The 10,051-nt window shown below is 42.3% G+C and overlaps 1 protein-coding gene across 2 annotated transcripts; it reads left to right on the plus strand.

The window, feature by feature from the left end:
• The first annotated feature begins 372 nt into the window (after positions 1-372).
• LOC146567661 (uncharacterized) lies at positions 373-6,281 on the plus strand. 2 transcript variants are annotated; one of them, XM_085287623.1, is made up of 3 exons: positions 373-594; positions 820-1,005; positions 3,458-6,281. In XM_085287623.1, exon 3 carries the CDS (start codon positions 3,493-3,495, stop codon positions 4,987-4,989), a length of 1,497 nt encoding a protein of 498 aa, XP_085143749.1. In that variant the 5' UTR covers positions 373-594; positions 820-1,005; positions 3,458-3,492; the 3' UTR covers positions 4,990-6,281. The 2 variants fall into 2 exon arrangements, with proteins under 2 accessions (XP_085143749.1, XP_085143748.1); XM_085287622.1 differs by having other exon boundaries at positions 373-532.
• The last annotated feature ends 3,770 nt before the right edge of the window (positions 6,282-10,051 follow it).

The following is a 10,051-nucleotide window of genomic DNA, read 5'->3' on the forward strand; positions in this document are numbered from 1 at the left end:
AGGAGAGAAGCTTGAGCTGTGATCAGTGTGGGAAGACCTTTACTCTGAAAGGTCATTTAAAGAGACATCAGCTCGCCCACACTGGATTTAAAGCTTTCAACTGTGATCAGTGTGGAAAGTCTTTTACTCGGATTGATAGGTTAAAAAGACATCAGCGCAGCCACAGATTGGTAGCTTGAAATCACATCAGCTGATCCACACCAGTGTGAAACCATTCAGCTGTGATCAGTGTGGACAGTCTTTTGCTCACATCAGTAGCTTAAAAGAGTAAACATTTGGGTAGGGCTTGAGGGTCGACACTCCATACCAGTTGGTGGCGGTAACGCACCATTTTATTGTTTGCAAACCGCCAATAAAACTGAAGAAGAAGAAGAAGCAGGGCAGCAGACGAAGAGGAAGGAGGAGTGTGCGTACTGTGCTCTTTGCTGTGTCTTTCCGCCGTTTTAAAAATGGGCACTTTTTGAAGAACCCGCATCAAAGTATTGTGGAGAAGCGTCGTGTTAAATCTAATTGATGAACGGCTTTTTGTCAGGTATGTATCGCAGCTGCGAAGACGAACGTACGTTCTCCTGTTAGGTTACAGCTGGTAGGAAGGTGCGTTCAGTGTGTCTTTGTAATTTTAAGTTTCCATGTCAAACGAGATAAAACAGTTATTTCTGGATGCGCACTTATTTGCTGAGATTAACAATGTGTTTTTGTAAACCACGTGATGATTTAAGTCATTTAATCTTTACAGAACATGTGAGCGAGGCTAAAAGAGCAATATTTTTATGTTTAGTAAACTGACGTTTCTAAATGTTACTGCTTTTATTTCATTAGTTCTGACGAGGACAGCTGAATGATGTTGTTGGTGAGCTTGGATTAAATCATCTCTAAACAAAGAACTTGTCCTCGTGGTGACTGACTTGGGGAGTGGAGGTCAGTGAGCCCATTGTCTCTGCTGGTCCGACTCCAACTACAAAGCCGGCCCGCTCGCCCCCTCCTGAGTCTGAGAGGAGATCCAGAGTAAGTCAGTTATAACTACACTGGTTGCTTAACTTCATTTTCTACAGAGTCTCTCTCTCTTAGCTCACTTTGGTTTGATTTCTGCCTTCTGTTTAGCCTCTCTGTTTGTCTGCCTCAGTACATTAATGTTTTATCATTTGAGTTACACTCTTTGTTTCTCTTCATATGAAGGTGATGTCTGTGGAGTGATCATGACCTCGTTAATAATCCTCTGTTTTCCTTTTCCACTTCTCTTTCATATTCTTTCTGTTCTTGTGTAAGCTGCTAACTCTTGTGATGGACATTTCTTTATTTTATGTGTTGATCATATGTTTTGACAATATCACTTTAGTAATATCTATAGTACATTTTGTGCGACTTTGTTCTACATATAGGAAAACATCAAATAAGTATTTCACAGGTTATTCCACACACAGATGGGTATTGTGAGTGAGTTGGACTGACACTCCCAGGCACCATGAGACATTAGGCAGATAGTGAGACTCCTTATCTCCAGGGAGGAGGTGTTGAGATGAAAATATTTGAAGTGCCTCAATTCTATGCTGTATATTAACTAAAATGCCATATAACCATATAGTGTAGTATTAAGTGGACATGGCCATGAAAAATAAAGGCATTAGACTACGTGTCCTTGGGGGGTGGAAAGCTGTAGACTCTCACCCACGCTTGCCTGTGAAAAAGTAGATAACAGGGGACCATCTTCTAGTGGAGATGCATTATAACTCACCTGTGCATTATAATAAAAGGTGTTGATTGCAGCTGACAGTGTCTGCAGACTTTGATAACTGTGACACCCTCGTGGTTAATCAGAGGCAAATCTGAGCCAGTGTGGATTTGGTTGTACAGCTCTCACACATACAACCTGAACTGCACATTGTAAGTGTGATGTTCTTCAAATTTGAACAAAGTAAAAACTAAAAAACTTTGAAGTCACACAAGCCAAAATTTTATTCACAAGTTGAACTTTTACTACTTTTATCCCCAAAATGAGCTCATGTTGTGAAATCAGTTTTACCCCGGTTCTTTTTATTCCTCGAGCATCCAGAGATGGCTCCGGACTCAGTAGTCATTTTCACAAAATCTTTATTCATCTTCATTTAAGCATGCACTTCTAGAAGGGAAGACGAGGCCGATGTCCCTCTGCAAAAATCTTCACCCCTTTGTTAGTTACAGCCAGCTTTATAGAGGCTGTCATAAAACCCCCTACGGTGTGCTGCAAACTCTGTGTCTGTGTCTATGTGCACGAGCACATGAATGCCTACATGTGCGCGTTCCCGCGTGCCTATATGAGTGCTCGTGTGTGACTGTGTGCACATGAGTGATGTTGTGATATTTTGATACCATGGTAGCATTTACAGGATAATGTTTTGTGGTGATGTTGTGCAGAGAAACTGCTACTCAATAAGGCCCATTTACTAGTTGTTTTTCTCTTTCTCTGTGACCCAAGAATTAATGTGTAAGACTCACAGGCTGGTACCCCAAGGTCGAAAACACCACAGAGACGAGACCACTTCCTTACTCCCATCCTCCCTTTTTCTTTATCTCCTGGAAAAGGCTCGTTAAAGGCCAGGTGGTTTGTTTCAGAATTCACTAATGAAAGAACTCTGTATTCTATGTCTAGGAGTGTATTTTGCTGGGATGATCATAAATTGTAGCTGAACTGATAAACTACACAAGGGATACTTTGCTCAGAAGGCAGGAAGACGTTTCCTTATTTAGTCTGTACCGGTTTGAACTGGGAAAGCTGACACACGAACCTTTTTTTCTCTATATAAACTGCTGTGTATCAAATAAACCTTTGAGTTGATTCTGGGAAAGCAATCTGAACAGTCTCTGTATCACTTTGTTCTCCTAACTGCTCCCGATATCGTAACTAACCCCGCTGAACGGCATACCAGAGTGTTACTTTGAATAATTAGGAGTCTTATAAGGAAAGGACAAAACTCTGCTTATCGCTCACGCCTTGGAGGAAACCGGGGACGGAAATTTCCTTCAAGTGAGTGTGCGTGTGGATGTGTGTGTGTGACAGTTAAAACACTGTGGGTGTAGGTAACTCCCTAGAGGTCATAAAACCCCTCTCACTTCCAGACCACAGTTATCCAGTTACAATGTTGAAACCCCCACCCTAAAACATCCTCTGGGGAATTTCCACTCAGTGGGGGAGAAGCCTTCTACAATCTACTCCTAAGTTCACAACACAGTGAGGCCTTTATTACTTTAAGGGCAGTGTCTCTACAATAGTTCTACATTCTATGATAACACATTTCTAAACTCTAAATCAGCTAAACATTCTACACTCACTTCAAATGTTTACCACAGCATAGCGTCCCCAGGCACCTGAGACGTTTGGCAGATGGTGAAACTGTTTATCTTTGTGAGGTAAGAGGGGGCACTTGTGGATGAGCTGAAGGTATAGACCTGATGTCACTGTTTGGGTTCTTTGTCATTACAGGAGAAAGAAGTGAAAGCAGGCCCAAACCTGAGCACATGGATGACATCAACCAAAAACATCCAGCACCAGCAAGTAAAGATGAGCCAGCGGCGATCCCTGTGGAAAAGACTTTTCCTGCTATGAAGCAGCCCAGAAGACGCAAGCGCGCCAACGGGGAGGAGAGAAGCTTGAGCTGTGATCAGTGTGGAAAGACCTTTACTCAGAGATGCAACTTAAAATCACATCAGCTCGTCCACACGAAATTTAAAGCTTTCAACTGTGATCTGTGTGGGATGTCTTTTACTCACAGTAACAACTTAAAAAGACATCAGCTGATCCACACCGATGTGAAACCATTCAGCTGTGATCAGTGTGGAAAGTCTTTTATTCAGAAATATCATTTAAAGATACATAAGCTGATCCACAGCAGTGTGAAACCATTCAGCTGTGGTGAGTGCGGAAAGTCTTTTATTCAGAGTAACCGCTTAAAAGCACATCAGCTCGTCCACAGTGAAGTTAAACCATTCAGCTGTGATCAGTGTGGAAACACCTTTACTCAGAGATGCAGCTTAAAAGTACATCAGCGCCTCCACACTGCATTTAAAGCTTTATGCTGTGATCAGTGTGGGAAGTCTTTTACTCACAAAGGTCACTTAAAGAGACATTATAAGATCCATGTTGGAGGTAAATCATTTGTCTGTGATCAGTGTGGAAAGTCTTTTCATTATAGAGATCACTTAGAGAGACATCAGGGCGTCCACAGTGAAGTTAAACCTTTCACCTGTGATCAGTGTGGAAAGGCTTTTACTGAGATTGGTAGATTAAAAACACATCAGCTCATCCACAGTGGAGATAAACCATTCAGTTGTGATCTGTGTGGAAAGTCTTTTACTCAGATGGGCAATTTAAAAACACATCAGCTTATCCACAGTGGAGATAAACCTCTCAGCTGTGATCAGTGTGGAAAGGCTTTTGCTTACGTTGGTAACTTAAAAAGACATCAGCTCATCCACAGTGGAGATAAACCTTTCAACTGTGAGCAGTGTGAACAGTCTTTTACTCACATTGCTGCCTTGAAATCACATCAGCTCACCCACTCTGGTACTAAACAATTTGTATGTGGTGACTGTGGAAAGGCTTTTACTCACATGAATGGCTTAAAATCACATCAGCTCATCCACAGTGAAGATAAACCTTTCAGCTGTGAGCAGTGTGGAGAGTCTTTTACACACATTGCTGCCTTGAAATCACATCAGCTCACCCACTCTGGTACTAAACAATTTGTATGTGGTGACTGTGGAAAGGCTTTTACTCACATGACTGGCTTAAAATCACATCAGCTCATCCACTCTGGTGCTAAACAATTTGTATGTGGTGACTGTGGAAAGGCTTTTACTTACATGACTGGCTTAAAATCACATCAGCTCACCCACTCTGGAGTTAAATCATTTGTATGTGGTCAGTGTGGAAAGTCTTTCATCCATAAAACAAATCTATTGAGGCATCAGAAAACCCACAAAGTGTCCTCCTCTGACAAGGTGATAGTTTATTAAATTTTAATGAAATGTGCAGATTGTTTCGGTGAAGTTTAATAAACTCCTTGCTATCTAAAATATAACAGGACACCGGAGTAAATTCTGGAGCATCTCACACTTCTGATAATCAGCTGTCTGCTTGACGTTTATTCAGCTGTGTAAAAACTATAACTTTAATCTCAGCCAAACCGATTTACTCAGGAACAAATAAAATACAAAAAACCCCCGAACAGTAACATTTTTAAGTTATCTAAGTGACTTATATATCATGTTTAACCTGAGTAGTGAGAGACGCCGGTGGGTTTGAAAAACGATTTGCCGGGAGTCCGGTGTTCTCACCGGTTCGCTATCGAGCTTTTGAAAAAATGTGGTGTCTTGATAAACTGAGCAGATATTTGAAGTTTACACAGCTACATTCTCGCCTGAAAATATGTTAAACGTTTATTTTGTGACCCAGAAAGAATGATAAGAATAAAACTGACTAGCTGCCGCCATTGTTGGAAACTGAGCTGTGCTATGAATTCTGGGACACAGCTTCTTCTTCTTCGGGGTTTAATGGCAGCTGTCATCCTTGTACATGCAGTGCTGCCATCTTCTGTTTCAGTCCGTTATTACACTCTTAAATCCTACTACTTATTCCTGCGTCTTTTGGGATCTTGCAAAGCTTCAAACGACGCGTCGACTATTAAATTAGTTGTCGGCGTAATCGTGACTAGTCGACTAATCGTGGCAGCCCTAGACATTACCCTGACAGGGTTCATTTGAACACAGTGGGAGAAACGGGGGTTTGAACAAAAGTTCTTCTGGATGCTGCGTCAAACTTAAAAAGCTTGAGATCAGGCTTCACAATTCAACTTGTTCCAAGTTTAGCAAGTTAAACTTCACTGGCTGTGTCCACAAACAGCATGCAGAGCAAACATTACTCCCATCATCTGATCACAAGAAAAGCAAAATGTCAGAACAGTTCACAATATTGTGTGAGTCTGTTTTGCTCCACAAAGACACAACCCCTCCTGCAATTTATAATGTTACAGTAAAAAAAAAAAGGTAAATTGATAAATTTGTGTCATTTTTAAACAGGCAGTATGTGGAAAATTAAATATTTTCTTACCCATGTGTAAAGTTTTCAGTGGTCTGTGTTTTCTTACAGGATGTGAGTGTGTTTTGCTCCATGAAGAGACAAACCTAAATTTTTTTATGTTGCAGTAAAAATATTTTTATTGTAAGTCATAAATTGTAGTCATTTTATCTAGACAGTATGTAAAAGATTAACTGAATCATATGAAAAATAAAATGTAGAAAGATGTGATGTATCTTTCCGGGGTTTTTTCTGAATAATTACACACTGCTTAAAATTAATTGCAGTATAATTTTTTTTTCTTCCTCTGTAAGAAACTGACTTGCTGTCCCTTTGTTCCCGTGTACCTAAGTAATTGTGGGTAATATCTAGATGCACGCTCAATCATCCAGGTAAGGAAATCCCAGAAGTTGATTCTGTTCATCTGGACGTAGCGTTTTCAGTGGGACAAACGTTTCGTAACTCATCCCAGAGACTTCTTCAGTCTCAGCTGACTGCAGGTTTCTCCAATCTTATAAAGAGTATGTTTGCATACTAATGAACAATGGGCTGTTAATCATTAATACAGGGAGTGCAGAATTATTAGGCAAGTTGTATTTTTGAGGAATAATTTTATTATTGAACAACAACCATGTTCTCAATGAACCCAAAAAACTCATTAATATCAAAGCTGAATGTTTTTGGAAGTAGTTTTTAGTTTTAGCTATTTTAGGGGGATATCTGTGTGTGCAGGTGACTATTACTGTGCATAATTATTAGGCAACTTAACAAAAAACAAATATATACCCATTTCAATTATTTATTTTTACCAGTGAAACCAATATAATTTCAATTCAATTTTATTTATATAGCGCCAAATCACAACAAAAGTCGCCTCAAGGCGCTTCATAGATACAGAGAATGGTAAATGGCCTGCATTTATATAGCGCCTTACTAGTCCCTAAGGACCCCAAAGCGCTTTACATATCCAGTCATCCACCCATTCACACACACATTCACACACTGGTGATGGCAAGCTACATTGTAGCCACAGCCACCCTGGGGCGCACTGACAGAGGCGAGGCTGCCGGACACTGGCGCCACCGGGCCCTCTGACCACCACCAGTAGGCAACGGGTGAAGTGTCTTGCCCAAGGACACAACGACCGAGACTGTCCAAGCCGGGGCTCGAACCTGCAACTGAACCCTGTGGAACTCCATAATTAACCTCAGTGTGTGAAGAGGACTCTCCATTTACATGCACAAATTGGAGTCTATTAGATAGATATGATACAAACCACTGCAGTGCAGTACCTGTAATACCTACAGCATGTTCTAATCGCTCTAATAGGATATTATGGTCAACAGTATCGAATGCTGCACTGAGGTCTAGCAGGACAAGCACAGAGATGAGTCCACTGTCAGAGGCCATAAGAAGATCATTTGTAACCTTCACTAAAGCTGTTTCTGTGCTGTGATGAGCTCTGAAACCTGACTGAAACTCTTCAAATAAACCATTCCTCTGCAGATGATCTGTTAGCTGTTTGACAACTACTCTTTCAAGGATTTTTGATATGAAAGGAAGGTTGGAGATTGGCCTATAATTAGCTAAGACTGCTGGGTCTAGAGATGGCTTTTTGAGTAAAGGTTTAACTACAGCTAGCTTGAAGGCCTGTGGTACATAGCCGATCATTAGAGATAGGTTGATCATATTTAAGATCGAAGAATTAATTAATGGCAGGACTTCTTTGAGCAGTTTTGTAGGAATGGGGTCTAAAAGACACGTTGATGGTTTGGAGGAAGTAATTATTGAAGTTAACTCAGAAAGATCAATTAGAGAAAAAGAGTCTAACTTAACATCAATGGTACTAAGAGTAGCTGTAGATAATATTACATCTGTGGGATGATTACTGGTAATTTTTTCTCTAATGATAAAAAATCTATTTGTGAAGAAGTTCATGAAGTCATTAATAATTAATGTTAAAGGGATGGTTGGCTCAAAAGAGCTCTGACTTTTGTCAGCCTGGCTACAGTGCTGAAGAGAAACCTGGGGTTGTTCTTATTTACTTCAATCAGTGATGAATAGTAAGATGTTCTGGCTTTGCGGAGGGCTTTCTTATAAAGCAGCAAACTATTTCTCCAGGCAAAATTATGATCTTCTAAATTTGTGACACGCCATTTCCTCTCCAGATTACGAGTCATCTGCTTTAGGCTACGTGTTTGAGAATTATACCACGGAGTCAGGTACTTCTGATTAGAGACCTTAGTTTTCACAGGAGCTACAGTATCCAGAGTCGTACGTAGTGAGGAGGTGAAATTATTAATAAGATAATCGACCTCTGTTGGGGTAGCGTTCAGATTGCTGCTCTGCTCTGTGTTGGTACAGGGCATTGAAGATGATAACAGTGGGTGGATTATATTCTTAAACTTAGTTACAGCACTTTCAGAAAGACATCTACTTTGATAAAGTAGGGGGGGGGGGGGGGGGTGCCCAGCAGGCACCAACCACCTTGCAACTGCAGCTCAATGAAGCAGCTTCGGCAATGGAGATGCTGAACATGGTCCATTTGGACTCAATGTCCCCAGTCTCCCTCGGAATGCTGTTGAAGCTCTGCCGGAGGTGTGCGTTGAAGATCTCGCGGACTGGGGCCTCTGCTAGACGTTCCCCAGCACACCCTCACTACACGTTTAGGTGCACCAGGTCTGTCCAGCGTCCTCCCCCGCCACCTGATCTAACTCACCACCAATTGGTGATCAGTTGACACCTCAACCCCTCTCTTTACTCAAGTGTCCAGAACATATGGTCGCAGGTCTAGTGACACGATTACAAAATCGATCATCGACCTGTGGCCTAGAGTGTCCTGATGCCGCGTGCACTTATGGACACTCTTTGGTTCGAACAAGGTGTTCGTTATGGCCAAACTGTGATTGTCACAGAAGTCCAATAACAAAACACCGCTCGGGTTCAGGTCAGGAAGGCCATTCCTCCCAATCACGCCCCTCCAGGTCTCGCTGTCGTTACCCACGTGAGCACTGAAGTCTCCCAGCAGGACAACAGAGTCTCCAGGTGGGGCACCTTCCAGCACCCCCCCCAGGGACTCTAAGAAGGCTGGGTACTCTGAACTACCACTCGGCGCATAAGCGCAGATGACAGTCAGGACCCGTTCCCCGACCCTAAGGCGCAGGGAACAAACCCTCTCATCCACCGGGAAGAACCCCAACGTACCGGCAGCAAGCCGAGGGGATATTAGAATACCCACCCTAGCCCGCCACCTCTCACCAGGAGCAACTCCAGACTGAGACAGAGTCCAGCCCCTCTCCAGGAGGGGTGAGCCCAACTATATCTAGCCGGTACCTCTCAACCTCACGCACTAACTCAGGCTCTTTCCCCACCAGAGAGGTGACATTCCATGTCCCAATTGCCAGTTTTAGCAGCTGGGGATCAGTCCGCCAGGGCCACCCGGCACACCATGCACCTGACCCCTATGGTACCTCCTGCGGGTGGTGGGCCTGTGGGAGGATAGGCCCATGTCCCCTTTTCGGGCTGTGCCAGGCTGGGCCCCATGGACTAAGGCCCGGCCACCAGACGCTCGTCCTCTGGCACCCTCCCCAGGCCCGAAGGGCATATTTTTTTAATTTCTTTGTCAATTTGTGTACTTTCTTTTTTTTTAATGCTAGGGGTCTTCAAAACTATTTTAAACATAAAGCCAATTTTAACACAAAGCTAGAAAATGATCATTTATTTTTGACGGTGATGAAAAAAAAATCTAGCTGGTTAAATAAATTTCCAAATGCCAAATTATTACTAGGTCGAGACTTTAACTGTATTATGGATGCTGAAATAGATAAATTTCCTCCAGGACATTCGAACAGAATTAATACTACATTGGGAGGAGGGGGGGGCGCTTGAGCATAGGTCGTAAGTAGTCGTGTCTTCCACAGCTCCCGCTTTAATATATTAAATTCATTCATTCTGCACCTTGCAACTGACTGAACTTCGTTTGAACATTTAGTAGGTGACTTT

The sequence above is a fragment of the Mchenga conophoros genome, linkage group LG9 (genome assembly GCF_057382185.1).
Source record: "Mchenga conophoros isolate Kocher_MC1m ecotype Shallow Benthic linkage group LG9, M_conophoros_male_GT1.1, whole genome shotgun sequence".
Classification (NCBI taxonomy): Eukaryota; Metazoa; Chordata; class Actinopteri; order Cichliformes; family Cichlidae; genus Mchenga; species Mchenga conophoros.

Bases quoted from the DNA above. Each gene is read 5' to 3' on its own strand.
- LOC146567661 (XM_085287623.1), top strand. From the start codon at position 3,493: ATGGATGACATCAACCAAAAACATCCAGCACCAGCAAGTAAAGATGAG.